The sequence below is a fragment of the Rhipicephalus microplus genome, chromosome 5 (genome assembly GCF_043290135.1).
Source record: "Rhipicephalus microplus isolate Deutch F79 chromosome 5, USDA_Rmic, whole genome shotgun sequence".
Classification (NCBI taxonomy): domain Eukaryota; kingdom Metazoa; phylum Arthropoda; class Arachnida; order Ixodida; family Ixodidae; genus Rhipicephalus; species Rhipicephalus microplus.
The window spans coordinates 50198191-50223901 of NC_134704.1; the positions used below are offsets into that span (position 1 = coordinate 50198191).

Genomic DNA, 25711 nt, shown 5'->3' on the forward strand with positions numbered 1-25711 from the left:
TCTCTCGCTGATGCAGCGCAAGAAATAATAAAAAGAAACATGCTTCTGCACGTTTTTCGAGCGCTGCGACTGGCTTATCACGTGCTACGGATCGGGGACCGCCATTGGCCGCTGCACGTCTGTATGTGCTGTGAAACCTATTTGCGGGGTCCATGTCTTGTCGAACAGCACAGCTGAACTATGCTTTTCTCATGTAATTATCTCCGTTATGAATGAAAAAAGGAATTGCTCGAAAGTGAAAGCCGTTGTGCGGTGTGCTCTGTAGGAATAGGCTACGAGCAGCTGGTCAGATTTGCAGCAGTTAGTTTGTTGGCTTGCAAAAGCCATGCGTCAAAAGTTATTCACACCCATCAGCCAGAAAGTTCGTAATGCGGCAATGGATGACGTCAGCGCCAATCTTGCGAGGTCAAAAGAGCTCGCAGTGAGAGAACTTAGCAGGGAGGACATTGCCATTATGTACGACGGTATGCAGTACAAACATAGCCACAAAATGGCATGACACTGGACTTAGTTTGGATTTCGCAGTCCTGTCGAACTTCTTCCTAGCTTGGAGTTGGCACAAGGCTCTGCCAGATGGAGCGGAAGATTGGCAAGCGTTTCATGGCCCTGTCTGTGAGCGCAATGTCTGTGAGGAGTCGCCTCGAAGAAGACGAGAGGGACAAACTCATGGTGCTGGCGTATTTTAGTCGCAGTGGCCACTACAAGAAGGATTGTTCCTTTTGTTGTGCAAATTTAATCAGCAATAATCATATCTTTCATAAATAAAAACTCAATTTTAACTCTAAAACTCGTTTTTCTCAAAACACAAATTTTGCCATTTTTTCCAATGTGCCCCTCCTTTTTTGTGCACTTCTAGAGCTCGGATCTGCATGAAATTTTTCTCAAATTTTTTCCAAAGTATGACAAATGCAATTATCTGCTTTAAATTCCAATATTTTATTGTATAATTAAAAAATTGTATGTAAACCTTTTCTAGGGTAGGTGAGAATGTGGACTTTTTACGTCTATTATTTCTCACGTGTATTACATATTTTATATGTGCTTTTTAATTAGTTATTTGCATTCTACACTTTATTTCAAACATTATGAACTATGAGGGGTAAAAAATACGGAAGTTCAGGAATGAAAAGAGGGGGGGGCCAAAAGGCTAAGTTTTTCACTTTGTCATGTTGCAGAGCTAAAAGTGTGCAACTTGCGAGAAAACTAATTATATACTCTAATCACCATGAAAAGTTCCATAAACAGCTCACGTTTCATTGTTCTAGGGTGAATATTTAAGAAAAAGTGTCTTGGAGTAGCATCTCCCCTTAAACGAAATTGGCCCTTGACATCCCACTTTGTGTTCCTCAAGCATCTTGATCTTGTTGTGCATCTTGTTGTGTGTAAAGAATTGCACAGTTAGCAGGAAGAAACGGTTTAATAAAATCAGGGACTGAAATTGGCCGCTGTGCATATTCTACGCTTATTCTACGTATGTTTTGTGCGTTCTTGGAGTTTACAATGAAAAAGAGCACCAGGTGTGCCCATGAGGGGGGGGGGGGGGCGATATCTGCTCTATGCTTTGACATAGAAGGGGGTGGCACAGCAATGAGCCTTCTCCCCCCAACCTGATGTAGACTTCTGCCCACACCTATGAACCTTAATAAATGTTACGTTTTATGCTTACCTTGCTCCGTAAAGTGCACTTCGTTTCGATAAAACTGACGTCCATGATCTAACGTGATTGCCGATATTACCTCAAAGGTGCCCTTTGAATAGCAGTGTAGTTGACGTTCTTGGTAAACCCACAATGTGCACACAGTTACTGCATTTATAAATGCAGGTCAATCCAGCTTGAGACACTCTGCTTCATGTACAAAAAAAAAATGCAGGTATATACAACTTCTTACCAACTGCCTTGCACTGAACAGAATTACACACCGCATGGGATCTGTTGAATTTTTTTGTAACTGTGTAAAACTCACAGTGGTCTCCCTTCATTTTTCTTCTCTATCTTTCAGAGTGTATGAATTAGAGAAGAGAATTGATGCCCCGCACAAGTACAAGTTCCCCTCGTTTGAGACGACCCACTGGTTTGCCGCATCGTACGTCATCGAACAGCTTAGAAGTGAGTAGCTCCTCATCTCCATTTGCTCTTTGTCGACGTCGTCTGGTTAAGCGATATGATGCAGTGAATTGTGTGGGTTACCTTATTAAAATGTTCCGTATGCACTCCAATAGTATCCATGTGTTGTCCGTAGGATTATTGTAGAAATTTTATAGAACTTTTATAAAGTACAAATATACTCCCTAAAATTATACAGAAGTCATGCATACTCATTGGCCCTAGTGTATACACACGGACTACGCTTTGCGGCAAAATGGGAGAGAGAGAGAGAGGGAGGAGGGTTCATTAACCGCCCTGCGAGTGCTTTGAAGACGTTGCTGCAACGTAGCCCCTGTCTCCTCTGATGAAGGAACAAAGCTGGTTCCGAAACGTCGGGTTTACGCATCTTCACATACTTTTTGGTTGGAGTTTAAGTAGTTTCCCAATACTCATTGGAATTGCACGTGGAACATTTCAATGGAGGTGTAATGCGTAAAGGTCAGTTGCAGACATGTACAGACTTGAACTTGTTGCATTTGCTGTTTACATCGTATGTATTTTTCCCGTTTGGTAATTACAAGTGCATAAATCAATAATAAATGCCTGATTTCTGCACTCAACTTTATCAATGGGGAATGATGTAAACAGTCCAACTATATCTTCACCATTTTTGTTGGCCATCTGTCTTTGTTTTGTTGCTAGAACTGTTTTTCTTTCAAGTTCAATCGACTACTGCTGACTGTAAGGTCGCAGGATCAAATTTCGGCTGTGGTGGCCGCATCTCTGAAGATGGGAAAAATGCTTGGGGCCAAGTTACTTCAATTTAGGTGCTCATTAAAGAACCCCAGGTGGTCGAAATTTCTGGAACCGTCCCAGGGCATCGCTCATTATCATATTGTGCTTTTGAGACATTATACCCCAACAATTATTATCATTCAATTTTAGAAATGCGTAGCCCAATTCAACACAATACCACAAGTCGAATTTTCAACTGTCCAGGCACCTCGGCAAGACATGTTACGTTGCGTAAAATTGTTTCAGGTGCAACAGCATCTGAGTTCAAACCTCCGAGCTTTCTGATTGTTGGAGCAAAGGCCTTGATGACCGCACTCAAAAACTGGACTCAAGAGGTGAGAGGCATGCTCTGCCGGAAATTCTCCTAAACTTTGGTTTAGACTTACGTTTTTTTTTTTTTTTTCTCTATTAACTCACTGGTGCTTCATAGAATCAATTGAAATACAAGCAGCCAGGTGGACTAGTCGACTCAACTGCATCTTTTTTTATAGCGTGAACGAATGAATAGGGACCGAGGAAGAGAGAGACATTACTTGAGCAATTGTGTTATGTTGTTATATGCACCTATGAATTTGTTTTCACTGTAAGTAAAGATGCTGTCGATGGAACCAACTTCCTGGAGGTTTCTTGATTAACATCGAAGGGATGCAAATGTTTGATTCTTTTTCTTCCAGCCCAATTGTAAATTGGATGTAATTCCAAGTGGGATCAATGTACCCAAGCTTCTGAAAGATATGGCCAAGGAAGTCAGAGCAGCAGAGGTAAGTGAAGTCTAAAAAACGAAAATTAAGGAAGGATGTAAGTGTGCACGTTCCCATGGAAAGCACTAGCTTTGCCTGCGATTGTCACGCCATCACTTGGGATTCAGTGAAATGGTGAGTCTTCGAACCAGTTTGCAGAGACTGCTTTTGATTTGGAAGTACGACTTCCTGAGCTTCAGCCTTAAGTATTCACTTGCAAACGTATCTGGCAGAATGCGTATGGCGAAGTTAGCCAACTTGAACTGCTAGAAGAGAGTAGGGGTCCTGCAGTCTCTATCGAATGCTGGATTTGCTTTGTGCTCCTCTTAAGGTGACGATGGGAAGGCATCACTTGTCTTAGATCTTAATAAGATTGTCTTAGATCTCATTAATATTGTGTCTAACAAAGAAATTGAGCCCTTAAATGTACCTTCTTCCCTTCAATTTGGGAATACTATTTTGTGCCTCTTGTCACTCGTGGCTTTCACTTCGATGGGCCCACTATTCTTTCCGACTCTTTTTTTCATGTGCAGAAGAAACTGAGTGGCAAGGTCAAGGCCGAGAAAGAGACCAAGAAGGGCAAACAGGGAGCCGCAAAGGGGGCCAAGGCGGTGGCTGCTGCTGCCGTTGCCAACGTGCAGGAAAATGTGACGCCACCCATACGAGACACCGGTGGGGCTGCCCCACAGGGCATAAATATCAAGGTTAAGCTGCCCGTCAAGGCCAAAGGCAAGGCAAAGGGCAAAGGCACCGGCGGCCTCAAGGCCAGGGCAGCAACAGCCGCGAAAAAGGCACAAAGGTAAGAGCGTAAAAGAAAAAAGCAATTACAGTCAAACCTCGTTATAATGAAGTTGAAGGGGGAGTCGTAATTACTTCGTTATAACTATTAGTTTTTATAGCCAATATTCATTTCTACCGGCAATTAGCCAGCAAGAAAGAATGTACTGACTAACGAATGTCACAGTAGCCCGCTGCGCAGAGAAAAATAGCCGTCGAAAGGCGGAAAAATAGCAAATAATGAAGATCAATGTACTTTATTTTAGCCAAATTCAGCACACCAGCTGGCAGATCACTTCAAAGAAAAATAGTCCTTTATAACTTTTGTTGACTCTTCCTCACGCAAATGACTGCTTTTTCAGCTGCAGCAGCTATTTCAAGTCCATCCTCGGCAACATCGTAAGCACGAAGAAAGTGGCACAGCAGGTCTGTCGCATCCAGCATTTGCACAGGCGTCAATACGTCGGGTTCACCAACATTAGGCTCCGGGTTATTGACACATTTGTCACTGTCGTAATGCACAACCGTCACCGCGGGCACTATTTCCACATGTGACTCTTCGGCAGTCAGGCACATTGCTGGGGTCAAGGAGAGTGTCCCGTGATGTCTGGGCCTGGTCGCCAGCAGCGACAGCACCAAAATCTTTGGCCATTTTTTTTTCTTGATACCAGATTCAAGAGTTTTCAACATTGCCGACTTCCGCTCAATTGTTATATTTTTGCGCTTACATTTGTCGCTGCCAATGTCTATCTCGTGTCTAGCGGTAGAAACAGATGAAACCTATAGAGGTAGTGTTGCTCTTCTACAGCTAACGACAAGCAAGAAAGCCACAATTTCTGCTGTCCCAGCGCGGAGCAGAAGGGGAGAAGGAGGTCAGATGCGCGGGCGGGTCAACGAGTTCTACAGGAGAAGGGAGGCCAGCTGACGCGAGAGTTCTGCGTGGGGGAGTCCATTATTTCCTGAGGAAAGGGGAGGCAGGGAGACTCGCTCCCACACGCGTGTTGGCAGGCGGCTCCTGGGGAGCGCAAGGCCTGAGTTTCGCATTACCGCAGCCGTGATAAGACGTAAACCACCACGTGGAATAAAATATTGAATTGACGTATACCAAAATGATCAGTAACTTTTCATTGTGGACAAAAAATGGTTCGTTATATCGATTGTGAGGAAATTTCGGCAATACATGGGAGTCTCAAGGGCATCACAATTCAAGGGGAATTTCAAGGGCAATCACAATTGCTTCGTTATATCCATTAGTTTGTTATATCCCGATTCGTTATAATGAGGTTTTATTGTATTGGCTATCTAAATTTTTAACTTGTGAATCACTATCTGTTCACATATAGCCCTACCATCACGCATTGCTGTCGTGTAGCACTGCCGCCTCGTAGCACTATCATCACACATCACCATGACTTGCATCGCCATCACCACGATTGACATTACCTGAGAAACTGGTGCCCAACATGGATGAACGGCTATGTGCTTTTCCGTTCTTCCAGGTCAACTGTAGCCTTGTTTTGAATTGTCCCGCCCCCTCCCCTCTCAGTGTGAAACAGGAGAAACCTGCCCCGGCACCGCCACCTGTGACACCGTTGCACAAGGAGTCGGTGTACGACTTCAATGACTCGGACGATGACGGCCTGGTGGTAGACGAGAATCCACCGCCGCAGCCGCGTCGCTCGTACCAGCGGGCCGTGGCCGTTCCCGCCACGCCTGCCCTGCCGCCCATCTCCACGTTTAGCAACAACGCCTCCATGGGCAACTTTGCGGCGGCGGCAGCAGCAGCCGCAGCTGGCACCACGTCTTCCTCCGTCATGGAGTCCCCGGACACCAAGCAAGGTTCTCTCAAGCTTCGGCTTTCATGTTAGTTAATTCTTTTTTTACGGTGTTTCTCAGTTGTGTGCCTCGCGGGTCCCCTCTGTATTTGGCGACAACTTATCTTGACATTGGAGCGAAGGCTATGGAGGCGGGGCTTCCCCACAATTGTGTTGCATTGCAAGTAATATGGCAGCTTGCGGCTGATTTAGGTCTTGCTTGCTCTCATCGTTAATGTGTTTGAAAAACCATACTCACGAAAATGTGATTAGGAGAAACATTTCGATAGCTCAGTGTGCATTTTAGATTGGTAATAAGAGTATATTTTACTTTGAGATCTAAACAGTGTGTTTGCAAACGCAAGCTGACCCACTACATCATAGATGCCATGCTTTCTCTGTAATACAAGTGTGTCGTCTAAGAAATGGGAAGATGAAGGCATTCTTGCAAAGAGAACAATAACTGTATTTTACGCACAACTTTCTCCAACTGTTTGATTCTCATGATACATGAAGCAGCACTTATTTTCCCTATGCAAATGACAAAATTATCAGTATACATTAGTACTATTTTTGTCACGGTAGCAGGCATGTGCTTTGGTACTGTAGGTTCCACAGTGCTGTCAAGAAAAGTTGTCGCCGAGTATAGTTCTTGAGAGAACTTTATTGGGGACCTGCGGGAACGGCTTGAGGAAACACACCGCGGACGAACAAATGTCTTGAAGAGACATCGGGTGAGACGTTTTGCAATCACATATCTTTGACAAACTTCTTCTTCACTTCAAGGAGCATTCCTGTGTGCTCAGTGAAAATTGTGTGCGTCGTACTAGTATGAGAATGTACGTACTCTTGAATAAGAGAACCCCACTTGTGGGTGTGCATTTTTCTTAATGCGCAGACAAATACTGTGCCTGTGGTTGAGCCTTACTGACACTACCATTGTTCAAAAGTTTCAAAAACGCAAGCAAGCACCAAGTTTTCTCCCCCTCTCGGGATATTCTCCTAGTCGGCGGCGTTCAGTACAGGATGATCTGTAAAACTGATACATTCTTCTGAAAAGTAACTGTGAATACACTAAAGCATCTTCTCTTCACTCTGACTCTGTTGCATTACAGTGCCGTTGAAATGAAACTGAACGTGAGAATATATAAGAACATGAGAAAATGTGTTATGTTTAGACGACATCAGCAACGAGAGAGAATCAGGTAGACGACGAAGATGATGAATGCGATCGCGCTCGTGTTGTTGTTGCTGTTGTTTGCCAGTCGAGTGAAATGGTAGGCGATACGTCAACTTTTTGTGGCCTCAAAACGCTGGCACTCCTTGATGATGGCATCGACCGTGTTGCAGTCCTTGCATATGAGAAGGTTGAACGCATCATCTGCAATGCCTTTCAATATGCGTGCTACTTTCTCGGTTTCTTCCATGCCATTGTCTGCTTTTCGGCAAAGGGCGAGCACGTCCTGTATGTAAGTCACGTAGGACTCTGCTGACATTTGCGCACGAGATGCCAACTCCTTCTTGGCCGCTGCCTTTCTACTTGCAGACTTGCCGAAAAGGGCGCGCATCTTTTCCTTGCATGCATCCCAGCTTCCAATTTCTTCTTCGTGGTTCTCGAACCGCACTTTCGCTGTTCCTTTCAAGTAGAACAGGATGTTGGCCAACATAAGAGTTTGATCCCAGCGGTAATTCTTACTTGTACCTTCTGGCAACCATTCTTCAATGTCGACAACATCAGTGCCACAGAACGTGCCAGGATCTTTTACCTGCGGAAGGACAATAGTTGTTGTTGTAGTCGCCTCGGCAGGAGCGGTTCCCTGGTTTTCTATGATGGAAAAGTCCAAACATTGGCCACTCCGTTATATCGTGTTGTACCCCGCACCTCCACCAAATGTGATGGGGGTGAGAGAATGAATGAAATAAATATATTTAAAAAATATACAGGGAAAGTCAGAGGCAGCTGCAGCCAAGATGGAAGAACAACAGCAACAACAACATGAGCGCGATCGCATTCATCGTCTTCGTCATCTACCTGATGCTCTCTCGTTGCCGATGTCGTGTAACAATATGAAATGGGAAGGGGACTAACAGGTGCTCGTCTGATCTGTTCGGCGATTCTTATTGCAATAACGGTTATAGGGGCTTCATAGCCATACTTGTGGCATTATATCTTGGCCATACGCGGCCAGCCGACTTTGTGTTGTGAAAAAGAAAATAGAGCTGTATGATGGATGTATGATGCACTTGCTACGGCATATCTGACAGCTTGTCTTTAGGGAAAATGAATGCATCAGAGTGTCTCTTGTATTGTTGCATGGTGGCTGCAATAAGAGCATGCTCTTACATGTACGGTGTTCATCGATTGAAACGGAGGGATTTAGGGCTAGGTAATGCGTATAGCTTTTTGTTTCCACTTTCTTCAAGTTTGTGTCATGTAGGCATTAATTCAATTCATGCACTTACCTTAGAGCCTACACTACCTATAGTGGCCAGATCTGTATCAACTTGACGTGGTTATCTTGCGCAATTGCACGTATCAGTCATCATATTAAATGTTTTGATATTGCATTTAAATCTATGAGCTCTAAACATGTGTCATAACGATGACAAGAACAATTGCACATGAGCGGAGCTCCCAAATGAGTGTCTTAGCAGCATGTCTCAATAGACCTACTGAAAGACTCTCACACAAGTTTGAAAGTCGTTCTCTGATGGCTTGTACTCTAAAATTTTTGTAGGCGTGACATGAGCATGTGCTCAGAGCACTCACTCATATCACTACTGTACGTCACAATTTCAAGTAATTAGCAGCGCTGCACAATTGTTTCCTTCTGTTCATGCTTGACTCTAACCCACTGTTACTTTTCTGACATTGAAATGCTTCTCTTTTATGGGTATACCAGTACCGATCACTTAATTTGTAAAAGGCGTGTTTCCAGGGCTCTCTTTTGATGAGCTTGATCTCGCTCTGTGCAGTCAATGGCAAGTCCAAAGTGGAAAAGAAGCCTGCAGTGAACAACAAGGCTGCCGGTGCAGCCGTGGTTCCCAAGTCGGCGACCGGAGAGGACACTGCCGACGTGCCGAAGAATGGAACCATCGACGACCTTCTGCTGGCGTCCAGCATTGCCCTGGACACTGACAGCACAAGAGTCAGCCTTGAAGAAGAGTTGGGGTCAGTGCTTTCTTGTATACTCACTGTGTAATCTGTGCCGCTTCACTATACTTAAGCAAAGCTTCTACTAGTTGGACTTTCGTGATGGCAGCATAGTTTGTGAAGAAACCAGCAGCCTGCGAGTGTGCAAAATTGTGGGTGTACATAAATAGAGCCATAGAAGATGCGCCGGTCGCACAAGTGTTTGTATGCAGCCTTTTCAGAAAACTGATGCTCTATTGAGGGCTTACAGGCTGAGAAATTCACGTTTCCCCTAAAGTAGAGCCTAGTTTGAATTTAAGGATTTGCTTATTGTTCGCATTCGTAGGGGCGGTCGAGCATCGCCGTCGACACGAGATGCTATCCAGGGCATGCTGTCTATGTCGAAGAGTGCGTTCACCTTCGGTCCGTGCGATGGGGGTGGACCGATGGGCCCCACGGCGCAGGAGCTCCTCGAGGGAGGTCCGTTAAGCACAGGCCTGGCGCTAGGGTTGGCCGGAGCGCGTAGTAGGATCAATCCGACGCCCACGCACAAGCGGCCTACGCCCTTCAGCTCTGCTGCCTCCCGGATGCGATCCGGTGAGGAAGAAGATCTTGAGGAATCTCTCCTCAAGGAGTGTCATGCGGATGACGACTATGGTGAGTGGCTTGTCAGTACTGCTGACATCAGTCCTGTTGCCATCAGTGATAAATCTCTTGCCATTACTACAGTCGAACCCTTTTGTAAGAGACACTGATCTGGTGTGTTCATAAAGTTTACCTCTGACTTGACAATTATTAACCCTTTCTCTGCCAATCCTGAGATAACTCGTACAACCACACACACTCAAGCACTGCCAATCCCATGTACACTGGTTTAGCGCCTCTGAACCACTCTCCATAATTTGCGAATAATGTCTAGCAACAGGTGTTTATGTCTTATCATCTATGGACCATATAAACAAATATAACTTGCTGGAAAATTTTTGACACATAAAATGTTAGTACAGCCAGATTGGTTCGCAGTTGTCAGTTTCTCAACAGTGCAGCCATAACAAGGGAGCATGCCAAGGCATGTGATTTAGTGAACGAAGAAGTCTAGGAGTTTTTGATGAATTTGAACTCAAATGAAAGTGTGTAGTATTGGCTCCTTATTGAATTAACTAACTATTTTGTTTATTAGTTATTTGCTTGTAGATTGCTTGGAACAGGTGCAAGCTTTAATTTGAAGAGATAATGTTCAACGAATTGTTTACACAACCTGCTGAGCATCCTGCTGTATTGCAAGCACATAGTTTTTACGTAACATGCAAAAAAAAAAACACTGAAAAACAAATTTCTGCAGGAGGGCAGAGCAGTGCCGAAAGGGTAGGGCGACAGTGTACTGAGTATTGTTTGTTTATATTGATCAACTTTACTCTCAAAACTTTAATAATGTTACATTATAAGAGGTTAATTAATACTACATATTGGAAAAAAATCTAGACCAAAGTTTCATATTTAAATTTCACACTGAAATCTACACACGTGACACAGATTTCAATTTGTATTTAGATGTTTTAGTAACGTTCACTCATAAAACACTTGGTATATCAAGTCTCTCGCTTCCTCAGATGATAGTGTACTTCATTTCTACCGTTTTCGAACTATGCAGGCCGTAAGAGGTGTCCTAATATATGAGATTATGGAGATCACTGTGTAAATTTTGAGGTGGTATTATCACTTTCATTTTCTTCCTGTTCATTTTTTTTCACTTGCCAAGTGTCTTTCTGCATCAAGCGTGGTGATTTTGATTTTGTGAAAGAGTAATTTACCGATTCGAAAGAAATTGTTTTTCTCTTTATAAAGTATGACATGAATGTTTCGCCACCTGTGCTAATGACATCCTCAGTATACCTACCTCTGCTTGTTTTTTTTTTTTTTTTTGCCAGTGTATACTGAGGAAGCCACCTGCATAGGTGGCAGAATGTCTGTCACTTCGTGTGTGTTGAGTCGTGTGTGTTGAGTCGTGTGTGTTGAGTCGGAATCGACATTTAGCAGTTGCGAATTTATTCGGCTTTTGGAACATTTTACCAGGTTCAGGTGTGCTGCCTATGTATTAACAAGAGTTGCGTATGAAAAAAAAAAAACTAAGAGTGGCATTCACCTGCTGAGAATTGTCTCATATTGGCACCCTTAATGTATTCCAGTATACCCTGGACTGGAAGCCTCGGATGACGAACTTCGCGTGTTCAAACCTCGAGGGCGATCCAAGCGAGATGAGGCCTGGAATCCCAAAGGTTTGAATTGCATACTTTTTAAGAGCTTTGTCGTACCATTATTCTTCTAATTGTGCCAATGTAGTGATGAAAAGTTTAGTAACCTGCCAAACTGCTAGTAACACGGCAACATGAAATAAGGCAATGACGATTGCCGCCCCAGTTTTATTCTCAAAGTTTGGTGTGCCGTGTCGTTACTGCACCGTTCTGCCCAAGACTGCATTTACACGTGTGCGAATTACCCGAGTAAATAGGGGCTTTAGCTTGTAAGTATACTTCTCTATGTTGCCGTGCTACCGGGTGCCGGATGGAATCTGCACATGTGTGTAAACCGTTACATAACAATAAACTATCCACTGGATATGATTTGCAACCCCATCTCACAAAGCCACCTTCATTTATAGGAACTCGCGGTATCCGCATTGCGGAGACTCGAGGCGCCGTAGTCAAAATAAGAGGAAGTGCGAGCGCCAATAGTGATTACATTGTTTCATCCTACAATACAGTACACCGTATTTGCTTGCATAATCTTCGCACTCGCATAATTCTCGCACCCCCCACATCACCCAACAAAAATAGGATTTCTTTTCTCCTCTAGTAATTATCGCACCCCCGAAAACTGCCGCAATAATGTCGTCTGCTCGTTCCAGCCTCTGATGATGATAGTGCACGTCATCTGGCGTCATCTCTTAAGCATCAAGCGCGCTATTATTGCACGGAGATTCAATCCAATCCAAGCCAAGCCAAAGTGGCAAGTACGCGTTGCGGCGTGTTTTGTATGTTGTGTCGGTAATCTCGTCACATTATGGAGCGATACTGAAGCTACACGGCTGCTTTCAAATTAAAAGTGATAGATCATGCACCAAACAACGGCAACAGGGCCGCCAGTATGCCCTTCAGAGTCTACGAGTTTTGTGTTCTCTACTGGTGACGGCAGCTGAAAGCCACCATGACACGTTGGGCCTGCCGTGTGCCTAAAACTGGGATTGATGGTAAACTTTATTTTTTCGGAAGGAAACTGTGGACGATTGTGTTAAATAGTCATCAGCCCAATACTGACATTCTACACTTACCTCTTGAGGACTCCTGTTGAGTGACGAACGCTACCGCTATGCCCGCAACTCTCACAAGCCTTGCGTATAGAATTCTTACTCTCGAGTATTTGCTTGCACTTTTTGTGTCTCAAATAAATCTTGCCTTGTGTTGAACCTGTGCTTTTATTGTTGAGGTAAGTTTTAATTTGTGCTTATCAAATCTAGTTGTTAGTTGCTGGTGTGAGAATCACGATTTGTGGTTACTTCGTTTTCTTTTTCGCTCTGTACGTTTTCGTGAAAAGTTTTCCCCACGTAATTCTGGCACCCCCCAACTTTGCATCGGTTTTTCGCCAAAAAAAAAAAAAAAGTGCTAGGGTTATGCGAGCAAATACAGTATGTATATCTCTGACTACACTTTGTAGCTCAAAGGGCCCCCAAAGCACCCAAAGGTCAAAGTTTAGTTGTGATGTCGCAGTTGTGCACAGGTATACAATGAACATGTAGCGGTCGAAATTTTTTTAAACAGTGCCGTAATAGCAGATACAAAATAGGCCCTCGCGCGTTTCGCTCTTTCTTTTACTATGCTTCCTGCGTCGGCTTATCTGTTTCCCTAGCCGAGTGTTTTTCCTCGCCGTGCAAGGGGGAAGAGCGGTAAGTGTGCATACCTGCAAGCAGCCAAATAAGTATTCTGGGTGACAAGCAGACATGTTAAAGTTGAGAGAAACGCTCAAAGGATCGATTGCCATAAGGCACAAAGAAGAGGAGGGATTCTTTCTCAAAGTTCATAGGACACCCGGGGCTTGTAGCACTACCATGTTTGGGATCTTTACTCGTGATGACATTTTTGATGCGTGTTTACTTGGAATTATCAGAACTTATCAGAGGGGGTTCAGGGGCCCTTTTAACTGCCACTGTGAAATGTAGGAAGGAACATATCAGTTGTACCATTAATTGATAACAATGAAAATATTATGCATGCAATTTCTTGTCACCTCTTTTTTTTCCTGTAGCCAAACTCGCTCCCAACTGCCCAAAACCCCCACGCCCCACAAGAGAGGGAACGCAGAAAAAGTCTGTCAAGCGAACCATCGAAGACACGGCATCTAAGCTCGCCAATAAGCCTGTAAGTATTCAACTTGCATTGCCCATTTTCTTTGTTCCTTTTTTTCTCACTAATAGCCTTACCTTCATTTGTTGCTGCCATGCTAACTCGAAAATGCTTTCTTTGTATGAACACTTTCATACAGACAACGTAGGTGTTGGAGGAAAGCTACAAGTCATGTCCCATTGTGTACAGTGGCCGACTGTTTATTCAGACACTGAAAAATCAGACATCCCTGTTTATTCGGACATCTTCGCAACACCGGCACTCATCCCATTAAGTTAAAACTTGTGACGCTCTTTATAGTTTCATTTCCTTTTAAAATAATGCCAGTGGTTTCCTGCACTCTGTTTTATTTCAAAATTGTGCTAAAATGCATCTGGTTTACCATAAACTCCGAAATTTCAAAATTGTTTTCCCAAAGAGGCCATTTTGAATTTTTTTTTTTCAAAACATCTCTGATTGAAGTAAAAGATGTTGCCTACCATTCTGTGAAAAAAAAAAAAAAAAAAAAAGCAATGTTGCATTATTTTGGTTGCGAACAAGTTGTAATGTGTCACATGGGACCAAGTCAGCGTAGCAGCGGCTCCATGTTATCAACTGCAAAATCCTTTACACTCGAACCTCATAATAATCAAGGTGCATCTTACACAAAAATAAGCTTGTTATATCTGAAAATTATTATGAAGGTATATTCATAACACTATATCTATTGCAAGACTATTCTTAATTTACTTTGTTATAACTGATATTTCGTTATACGTATCCGGTTTTGTTGTATCGAGGTTTAAGGGTATAAATTGTTCACAGTAAGTGTACGTGACTTAATCACAAAGCAGATGCTCCGAAACAAAGGCATAGCCAGGTTGCGTGGTACAGCAAGCATCTTCTTGTGATTAGCTGCTTGGCATACCGTGAAAACCGAAGTATAGGTCGGACCCAAATATAGGTCGACCCCCCAAACTTTGAATCTCTGAAAAACAAATTTTTAAAAATTGCAAGGTATCATGGGGCTGCATTGTGGTGACATTTCTTTTTATTTGGACACTAATCTTATGTAGTTAAATGCCAGAAGGCCACAAAGTACTGCCACTCAGATTTGTCCGAACTTGAGTCCGATGATGTCTGTTTTTCACTAGTAACACCCCAGAGTGCATCGTCCTCCCATCCATTCAATGCGATATTGATGCAGCATTCGCTAAAAGACGAAAGCACGCTGCCTCACCACAGAGCCGCCGCTTCATAAATCTGTGCACCCACGATGGTGCTTCCTTGAATTGCACCCTCGTGAGCTCAGAGTTGCAGACTATCTCGAGAGCTTTCGCGGGGATGCACTCCACAGTTACGGGTAGCGACCTTGCACGTAGCTTCCGAATGAATTCGGTGATTAGCGTTTCCAGTTCTGGGTGCATTGCAGTCCGTGAATGAAACATTGTTTTTTTTTTGGTTGCTGTAGGATGTGATGCGCTGCTTTTGGCTCCTTCAGTATCGGACGCTTTTCTCCAATGCACCGAGTTCTCGTTGTGCTGCCAGGTTGCCGCGCGCTTCGGCACACTCGATAACATTTTGCTTAAAGGCTATCGTAAACTGCTATCGAGTACCACTCATTTCTGAAGGAAACAGAAAAAAAGAAAGCAGCATACTGACAGCAAGTAACCGAGGCAAAATGGCGTTGCTAGTACACTATAGGCCTTGCTTAGTCTTGCCCAACAGTGCTGATACAGATGCTCATGATGGCAATGGAGGCTTTTGACTTCAGCTGCCCATTGCTGCAAGACTACCGATTTTTTTTCTGCCAATGACCGGTATATAAGATAAGAGTCGACTTTTCATTGTCTTTTGATAAAAAAGATTAGACCAATATTCCGGTTTATACGGTAAGCACAGCGCGGCTGCTCGAGACTGTGGGCACTCACACTACAGAAGTGCTGCTTCAGCAGTGGGTGAGCTCTGCTTGCATGTGTAAACTATAGTCGGTTGCAGCCCAAGAATAAATGCAAGCTCCCCACATAGCGGTCATCGTCCCACCCAGGCAGAATTTTCATAAATGTCCCTCTGATTGCAATCGCTTATTTTCGTTACGTCAGGACCTTTCACGTATTTCAGGCATATGACTTGGCCGTACAGGCACGTAGTCATTTTGATAGTTTTAGGTCGAAAAATGTTACTTGGCAAATTTAATCCAAATTTCCCACTTCACTGCTCAGCCAAATGGAACATTTTTACAAAAAACGACGCACTTGTATTTCATAATATGTGTAGTATTTGCATTATCATCAAAAAAGCGGTTATGGTTAAAATGGAAATTGCCGATTCTTGCTTTGTTGCGCAGGTGAATGACAGGCGCGCTGCCGTACTTGGGGTGGAGCGGGTATTTGTTCTGAGGTTGTAACCGACTGGACACTCTGAGGACGAATGAGATGAGGATGGCATCGCTGCTGTGAAAAAGTCAACGCGTGTAATCGCCAGCGAGGGTCATATTATACCACCAGAAATTTGATTTTGCAGTAAGAGTCTCCAGTGCAGCATGCTTTCTTTTTTTTTTTTGCGTGTTATGCGGAAGTTTTGTGCAAAAAATGGGAGCATTTTTATTGACGATTATCTCTTCAGATAAAAAGATGTGTTCATCACAAGTAAATTGACTGCAAGCAGATTACAATTGACTAATTAACAAAATAATTAACCACCAATTTAGGATGGCAGAGTGACTAGTTATTATTGGCTCTATGTTTAACAAGAAAAGTAGTGGCAGCGCCACACTAACTTATTTGTGGTGATGAATTTGTGCCTTGAAAAAAATTAGTGGCAAAGCCATTAATTTCCTTCACAATCTAAATTCATCAATGGCTCCTGCGTTTCTTCAGCCGTCAAATAGCTTGCACGCATGGTACGCCAACAGACACAAATGTAGAAACATTGCTGCGCCTTTTGTCAAAAATTTCGCTGCAAGTTATGTTTGTTTGTATGCTTCTTAAAAAATTGTGGACACACCTACATTATTATTGTCTTTTTACAAAAATTGTGCAAGTGGCAGTAAGGTACTTAGAGGCAAAATGTGTTTACCAAGGGTCGACAGAGTTCGTACGTTAAGCTCTTTTCACACGACGAACCAAATCGCGATTCGAGCCTGCAGATCACGTACTATACGTCGCCACATGTCAGTTATTCCTGCCTCTCTGCTTCAGTCGGTGCGGCCCAATTCATGAAACGACAGAAGCCCAAATCGCTACTGGGCTCCTCGGGAAGCGATGACAAAATCCTCGCCTACAGCGGCGGTTCTCCCCAGTCGAGCGAATGCTGGCTGTGGAGGGATCCGAATTGGATAACATGTCACGTGACTGATTCGTCTGCGACCGCGTTCATCGTGTGAATAGAACTTTGGGCTGAAAGAGTAATTTAACATTTTCTCTAGCAGTCCTCATGGCTGCGGATCTGTGGCCCACTTGATGATACGCCTTCAATAAATACCCATTCATGTGGGATGCAATGCAGCCTCCCAAGCGATCCTACCATCGCAAGAAGTCGCAAGTGCCATCCAAATCTAAGGAAAAGGACATTGAGGAGTTTGAACCGGGGCCGTCCACGTCCTCAGCAGCCAGCAAAAAGCCCTCCCTGCCTCCGGATGCCTTTAGGCGTGAGTTTGCCAACATTGAAAATTCCCTGTTCATTATTCCTTTTCCTGCCGTGTTTTTTGGGCCGAAAACGACGCATTGCAAATGAGAGTGTGCATTTCTGTACTGAAACGCATGCTTTGAGTGCGCTTTTAAACCTATTATTGCACCATCTGTCCTAGTGAAGTAGAACTCGGCAAGATGAATCGGAGTGGTTTCAGTGAGGGGGCGACGCCTGCTAATCTTTGGTAAGAACGAAATAAAACGTCTGAGCGAACTCAGCTCGTTTTTGGGAGAGAAATGGTTAAAGAGATTGCCCAGCTGGGCAGCAAAGTTCATGATCGTGGCTGAGTGAATGTAGCAATCTGCCGCTGAGTAAGATGTCCATTAAAGAGACACTACATGAAGCAATAAAGTAGTTTTGGCTGATAAATTATATCATGAAAACTCTAGTGTTGTTAATTTCCCCCCTGTTAGTTTATGAATAGACGGGGAAATCAATGTCAAAGGGTCCTTTTTAAATTTCCGGACCAAAATTTAATGACGTTACGGGTTTTAAAGTGTTGTTTTTTTGTATTTTCACCACACTGGCTTGACGAAATTTTCTGAAATTTAGTATGTTAAATCTCTGGCTCTCTTAGAAGACAATGAACTTCACATTTGCTGATTATTGAGTGGGATTACAACTTAATAGACGTCATCAAATTCTCTTGCGTCACAACTGGTGGGGGAACTTGAAGATTGAATACCTGCATTGTATTTTTGCGCATTGTCACGCTTAGGAAGCATATTTTCACAGCAACCATAGTGTTTTTGGTGTCATGAGAGGGTAAATTACTAACACAATAAAGCTTTTTTTTTATATGTCCCTTTTAACCACCCTTTACCATAGCTGTAAAGTTGCTTACCAACAATGAAACTGTGCTTGGCCTTCCGGCAAGTTTATACTGTCAGAAGTCTGAAAGAAAAAAATATATTGTAAAAAAAAATGTTTTATAACAAAATGAACATTTGCTTAAGTACAAATGCACTGTCACTAGGCTCGTACTAGTACATAATAAATTGATCAACTTAAAACTGTTTAAAGGGACCCTGAAACAATTTTAGCAATTTTGTATAAACACATTGGGGCGGTAGGCCAAGTCCCAAGGGTTATTAGAGACTGATTCGAGCTCTCTGCATAAACTGTGTAATTTATTACAATGCTCTATAGCTGCGAATTGCTGCAGATCGGTGCAGATCGTTGTGACTCGGCCGAACGCATTTTCAACCACCCATTCACAGAGCAACGTGCTTTGGCCACTTGACGAGGCCAGAGCACGTCACCAGCTGCTGATCTGATTGGCTGTCATAGACTGTAGAATGCGTGGAAGTAAGATCGGCTGGTAGGGTGACTGCACCTGTCAGAGCAGAAAGGAACCATTCTGTGATATTTTATCTGTAGCCAGATGGTGTGCGTGCTGCAAGGCGCACTATGTCAAAGGCGCACTATGTTATGGCCTTCGACACTGCACGCAACCTGTCGGCGTGCCATCTCGGAGGTTTAGACTGGTAAAAGTGCAAATCGTCGAGCGTGCTCATGAGAGCTCTGTGACCGCCAGCGATGCCATCGTGCGTCATGAGTTGAGGAGGTCAGGCAGAGCTGAAAGGAGGGTATGATATAATGGTTTGTAGTGGCCTTGGTACGCGGAGTGTCACTAAATTTGTGGTGCGAATGGTTTGACGAGGCTTTGGCCTAAAGGCTGACAAAACTTCAGAAGACCGTTTCAGGGTTCCTTTAATGATGTTGAATCGACCAGACTTGGTGTCATACTGAGACATATCAGAGTAATATTATGCAGTGCGACACTTATAATTAGTGGTGTCTTGCTTCTTTTCTTCAATGCCATCCCCCCCTCCTCTTGGAATCATCCGGCTGTTTTCCGGACATCAGTGAAGAAGCCGAAGAAGGGCTTCGCCACTGCAAAGCAGCGTCTGGGCAAGATCCTCAAGATCCACAAGATGATCTACTGAGAAGGAGACAGGCGTCGCGTGTGTGTGTGTGCTTGCGTGTCCATATTTCTTGCGCGTGTCATCTACAGCAGATGTGAGCAGCTTCACGCTTTTTTTTTTTTTTTCAATTCAGAACTGTTCTCATTTGTACATATTGCTCGTTTCAACCATTACCTCATTGTCTCCTCATGCCCCTATGTCGGACGCGATCACCTCTCACTCTTCCCTACACCTCCTCTAATCTGTATTTTACTTCGCGGTGCATAGCCCTCTGGGCTTCATGGTGTAAAGCACATGCATTTCATAAGGCACATTATGCAGTTCATAGAGTATTTACATAGATGCGCTATATTATATTCATAAACGTATACATAATGTGCGTATATTAAACACATATACAGATATATGTATATCATATATATATATATATATATATATATTTCTCTAAAATGTCACCGTTTCGTCAAATTTTTTAGAGTTTTCATCACGAGAGGCCCATTCAAAATGAGAAGCGTGACCTGTTCAAAGTGACTCGCGAGAGGTCAGGTAATGTCGCGTGGCACGCTTTCGAGTGCCGTGATAAAGGTGATGCGTCGGCTTTGCATGCACCATGTTTTTAATCAGCGGTGGTTGTCCTGTATGCGTTTTTTGGGACAAAAGGTACGCACACTTGACGTATTGGAATGCGAAGTGTTTTGTTTGATTGCGTGTAGCAGTGGAGAGAGTGGTTGCAGTCATGTTCCGTGTATTCTGGAGATTGTAACTGCTTTATAGTGCAGCGTGATTGGAAAAAATTTTCTTGCTATTACCTTCCCTTTTTTCGTAGAATTTGACAACTACAGTATTATTTTGAATTGTTTTAATTATGGGCACTGAGGCATTTTTTGGGAACACAGACGAAAAACATCACTCGTTTCGAACGAGGCTTAATTGAAATCGCAGTCGCGGCTGCAAAAATAAAGTTTCCTTGAAATTAAGGTTTTTCGTTGCGAGTATTCGTCCTCTGGCAACGCATTTTGCCATTGCGTATGTCGACCTATAACTGGGTGGAGAAATTTGAAACGTTCGTCTCCAAGTGGTGTACAATTTGTGATGGCATTCTTATTCTTTCTCCAAATTGAGCGATTTGGCAACTGTATCACCAACTAATGGCATAAGAATTATTAAGAGTTGGCATTATGTGCCAACTCTGAATAACCCTATTTGAGCATTCCCACACATGGTGGCGGTGCCACCTTTTTGCTGCCACTAATCATTGGAAGTACTATTGCTTTCTTGGCGAGTCTAGCTGTATTATAGAGTCATTTCATTGCTTGGAATATTTCATGGGAAGGGAATAAAAGAAAAAGGTACAAAATAATGGTACCAGTGGCTTTGCCAAGAATGCCTTCTGTTTATTTCAAACCTTTTTTTTATTTGGTGTTTTGAGTGCAATGCTTGGAACTGGGACAAGACGCAGCTCCTGCTAATATTCGCCCTTTCTTTCTCACACCTCTCTTGTTTGGGCTGATCACAATCATTAGCGTCTTTGTGTTAGTCGGTAATCCGTAATAATGAAAATCCAACTACAAAATGCCTTCCTATTGTCTTGCCATCTTGGACTTCTCTTTTGATGCAGACTGATCACCAGCTTAGTCATTAACGAAACTCTGAAATTGCATGACTAAGTATAATAACGTACGACCGTCTCAATAGATTTTGCTTTGTTATATGGACACTAAGTGCTTATTGTCGTGCTGTCACATCGGCAACACGTGCAACACTGCTTAACAGGGTTATGTTTGATTACCAATTTATGCAACATTGTGTATTAGCAGACACATCATCACACTCAGCTTTGCTGAAGCCAGCGCAGAAATATTATTTTTGCGGCCAACGCATTAACATTCTTGATAAATAGCTGTGAACATTCATACCATTGAAGCTGTGGTCTAAGCAGTTTGGGTGTACACAGCTTAAACAGTACAGATATTAAAACACCCTAGAGAAATTTTTACAAAATTGTGTTCACACGACCAAAAATTGCTCCATCATACCACTGTCGCAATGTTGTCTTCTGTTAAGGTATGTCAATTATTTCATCGCAGGTGTTTTATAAAAGTTTCACGTAGGCAAAAATCGAGCCTCGAATATTGCCATCAGCTTCTTATTATTTTATGGGATGCTGTCAAGAAAACACAGTGTCACGGTGCCATAGTGGAGTGTTCAAGTGATAGCCGCATAAGTTATGCCCAGTCATTTCACCAATGTGAATGGCTTTCTGTCGGTCTGGCTCATCTAGTGCATCATAGAGGTACTACACCCATAATTCTGGCAGCAGCGTTTTTTTCCATGCTAACACTGTTACATGCATGTTGTGTATTTGTCATGCTGCTTTTTAGTCTGCAAAGCAGCTGTTGTCACACCTGTGTCGTAATGCGTCACATCAACGTATTGGTAAAACCTATTGTGAGCAGCTTAAGGGCTATACTAAGTATTGCTTTTACTTTCAAAGTTCCACATTTGGACAGAACTGGCCTATTTTTTTTTATTGCGTTTCATAACAGCGTTTATCGTAAGCGTGACAGTGTCCTTCTTGCAATATGTTGTTTGAATATTTGTGGCATTTTTTACATTTCCACTTGTACTTTCGTGGGTGCATATGTGGAACCTTTTATTCTTCTGCTGTGAGCCTTCAAGCTGTTCTGAAAGTTCTGAAAAAAAATGTTGAATTTGTTTTTGTAATAGCTGAAGAGAAGTCTCGTGGTTTCTGAAGATCTGTTCTGTCATTTCGTGCTGCCAATCTGTTTTTGGATATCAGGCCGAACAACTGCAAAGGGCCTGAAAGCGTTTGCACGTTTTATATATTTTTTCCCCTAAGTGTACGTGTACTTTTTTTCTACATATTCGTACGTGCTTTAAATCACATAATTGACCCGATATTTAATTGCATCATGAGAATAATCACATTTTTTTGTGGCTGTCCCATTGTTATTGTACACACCATATGTGTGTCCTCAAAGTTCACCTCAAACTAAACAAAACTTTCTATAATTGGGTGGGAAAAATATGCGTGAATAGATTGCACAAATCTGTGCATACCACAGCTTACACATTTCTATAGCAACAACTGAGCATCGTTGTTTGAACAAAGCAAAGCTTCATGATGATATTGCGTGCTCAGCCGCCATTGAATCGGTGGCTGTTTGCATTTCAAGGACAGTGCGGCTATCCAGAAATTCAAATGTGACTTTCCTCTGGTGCTTTACAATGACGAAATGTTTCTCTATGAAGCTGCACATGAAGGCAAAGCTTTTGCATGATTTAATGGTTTGATACTTACATTTTTCCATCTCTTGGTGTGTGGCTTCTGCACACGTTAATATGCTAGGTTGCAGACCCTTTGGACAGGTCTTGTTTCATCATTTGTACATATTGTGGTAGTTTGAAGCTATACAGGAATCGCAGGGAGTAAAGGGTTGCAAGTACATCTTGTGCAATGCTGTGTTGATGCTTTTTAACGCTGAGCCTGTACATAGTTTGCTGTACATAGCGTGTTTTAACAATAAACACCACTTTACTGTACTTTTGTGCGACTGCTGTTGTAGCCGTTTGTAATCGACAGCATCAAGTCTGTGTACCTTTTTTTAAGACAGGACAAGGGGTAAGTCTCAGTAGGCCAGAGTACTAGACACATTTGACTGCATTCATTTAAATCAAAACAAAAAGTTAATAATTAAAATGGCTGAATTTACACCTTTGCTTTTTCGCTGTCTCACAGTCTCTCGCTACAAGAGCACATTTTATAACGAATGCCCGTAGTTTGTCAACAAAGTTGGGTGCTATATTTCCTTTTCGAATCTGTAGAGGAACATTTAGTTTGCATTTGCTTTTTGCATTCTGCTTACAAAATTGCTTTTTCCCCGCTGTGCCTGTTGTCGCTGCATGACCTTAGACTCTGTGGGGGCACGGGCCTAAGTTTTCTTACTTTTATATCTGAAAAAGGAAACCACTAGAATTATTAAATATTTGTTGGTCCAATAGTTATCATGTGGAATGATTGCAAATAGGTTTTCTCGTATGCAGTATGCTGTTGATTCATGCAATATGGTGTGCACTTCCAAAGCAGCTAACATTGTTCCTGCCACGATGTTACTTATCACTTGGTGTTGTCCATAATAACTTCTAATCATACAGCATATGTTATCCTCATTTTGTTTACCTATAACACGCTGTGGTTATAGTTAAGCAAGCTCATCTTAGCATGTCATTTAGCACTTTGTTCAAGTATGCCGAGAGCTTCTTTATATCTTTTTTACTTCTACATAGGTAAATTTGCTGTGAATAGTATGGGAAGTCCGATCACTGCGGTGTGATAGATCTTCCTATTCTCAATGGATTGCACAATTTCCATTAACTAGTTAGATGTTACTGGTAAGATCATTTATAACTTACAGATTTGCGCAATATGCTTGAGGTATGTGCTCTACCCTCCCCAGCACAGACTCCAAAACAGAAATAAGTCTTTGGCTGTACTGCAAGCGCTGCATATGATAAAAATTTTCACAAGCAGTGATTATGACAAAAATGAGTGTGTTTACGTGAGTCTTAACTGTTCTTTGCATGACTTGAAGTGTTAGTTCTATTGTCTATAATTCATTGCTTCATCTCACCGACTCTATGCAGTTCAGAGGAGGCCAGGGCTTGTTCTTTAGTCATTTGGTAACAAGCGCTGGTTTCGCGTTGCAGGAAAAGAAAGAGGAGGTCTTCTCAGTCTTACCCCCGTATTCTAGTACGTCTCTTCACTCAGTGCTTCACCTTCACTTGAGAAAGCCGATGTAAGCGCCCTCTCTAGGCACGGCAAGTCACTGCATATCAACGATAATGTGGTGTGATTCTCGAACAGCGCAGCATCAATGTCAGCCGAGCAGCGGTGCAGTGCTCAACTCTGTCAAGTGAAGCTTGAAAGTCGAGTCGAGGATCGTTTGTGAATACAAGGGTCATACTACTTGTCTTCAAGGCTACCAATCTGTCCATTATGTAGGGTGAAGTGGTGACTTTTCGATGGGGGCGTCCTTTTTTTCAGATGCGAAGCAGCTCTTTGACTCGTGTGTAATGTCGTATGTATATGCATCCGTACAAACGCACCACAACGAATTCCCCTCCCTGCTGGTGTTAGAGCAGTGCCTAGTAGGTCAAGCCGCAGCTAACGTTGATGTCGCGCTCCTTTCGCAGGTGCGCACTGACATCACTCTCTCCTTTACCCGCAACATGCTCGCTGCAGTGCCCACAGCTGCCGGCTCCTCCACCTGCTCGCAACAGACTTTTCTCTCGCTTCACTCTTTCCACTGCCCGCAATACTTGACCGCACGTCGTGTAGAAACACTTTCGACTCGTTTATCTGCAATGGAATTCACATGAAACCCAACCCGCCTCTCACGTCTTTGCATTTCAAACAAGCATTTACTTGAGTAAGCACTACACAGAGTTTTGCTTCAAACCATTCTTCAAGCACACGCGTCGACATCCGTTTCAACTGGGGCAATGACGTGCGCATCGCTGCTGCTTCGGATTCCATTGGGGTTCTCTTTGGGAGACTGTTCATAATTTTTCTTGCTCTTTTTTCTGATTTGTTGGTGGGAGATTTACACTTGCTTAGCTACTTGGAGTGCATAATGTGTAAATTTTTCTGGAAATTGTGACAGAACAGGAATAACTCCGCTGTTATAGATGTACATATTTTGGTTTGTTTATTGCTTACTACTTTGTCACAAGAGCCTTATCCACATATGACACTACAGTAAAGGGACGGATGGATGGATGAAAAACTTTATTGGGATCCTAAAGGATTCCACCCCCGTTTTATAGGGTAGGATCGCGGGTTGCTCCCTTGTAGGGACGGGGAGGCCTAGCCTCACCGCAGCATCGTGAGCCTTCTGGATCGCCTTGAGTTGTATGAGGACCGGACTCAGGAGCATTAAATGAAGGGCATTTTCGGAAAATTCTTAATTTTTACTTGTAAAGAGGGGCACCTCCAGAGCATGTGGTTAAAATCACTGCGATTGTGGCAGTCCGGACGAAGTTCTGAAATGTATGAGTAATCGCTATAGGTTACGAGGCTTGGGTATGTTCCCGTCTGAAGCATGCAAGCATGCGAAGAAAGATTGCTTGTGGCTTAGACAACTTTTCGTGTGGCAATGGAAAGGACCTACGGCCTAATTGATAGGGCTTTGTGATCTCGTTGAAGGTAGTCAAAATTGCCCTAAAATGAAGGAAAAAAAAGAAAAAAAGGTTGCCTTGCACAAGATGACATTCTTAAAACCACACGGAATCGTCTCATAGGTGTGTGTTTAAGAACTTGCATTTAACTCACCTCACCTCCATTGTCACCAC

At 43.0% G+C, this 25711-nt stretch overlaps 1 protein-coding gene across 2 annotated transcripts in view; it reads left to right on the plus strand.

Annotated features, from left to right (window-relative positions):
- The window catches only part of LOC119174580 (histone lysine demethylase PHF8), a 35846-nt gene extending 16378 nt beyond the window's left edge, over positions 1-19468 (plus strand). Inside the window, exons 9-19 of one of the 2 annotated variants that reach the window (XM_037425557.2) lie at positions 2001-2107; positions 3128-3216; positions 3556-3642; positions 4155-4420; positions 5945-6261; positions 9189-9384; positions 9692-10002; positions 11532-11621; positions 13645-13757; positions 17229-17370; positions 19281-19468. In XM_037425557.2, the coding sequence (XP_037281454.2) occupies positions 2001-2107; positions 3128-3216; positions 3556-3642; positions 4155-4420; positions 5945-6261; positions 9189-9384; positions 9692-10002; positions 11532-11621; positions 13645-13757; positions 17229-17370; positions 19281-19360 (1798 nt within the window). In that variant the 3' untranslated portion in view covers positions 19361-19468. The remainder of the gene's footprint in view (positions 1-2000; positions 2108-3127; positions 3217-3555; positions 3643-4154; positions 4421-5944; positions 6262-9188; positions 9385-9691; positions 10003-11531; positions 11622-13644; positions 13758-17228; positions 17371-19280) is intronic. The other variant, XM_037425558.2, reaches the window with a different exon arrangement.
- The last annotated feature ends 6243 nt before the right edge of the window (positions 19469-25711 follow it).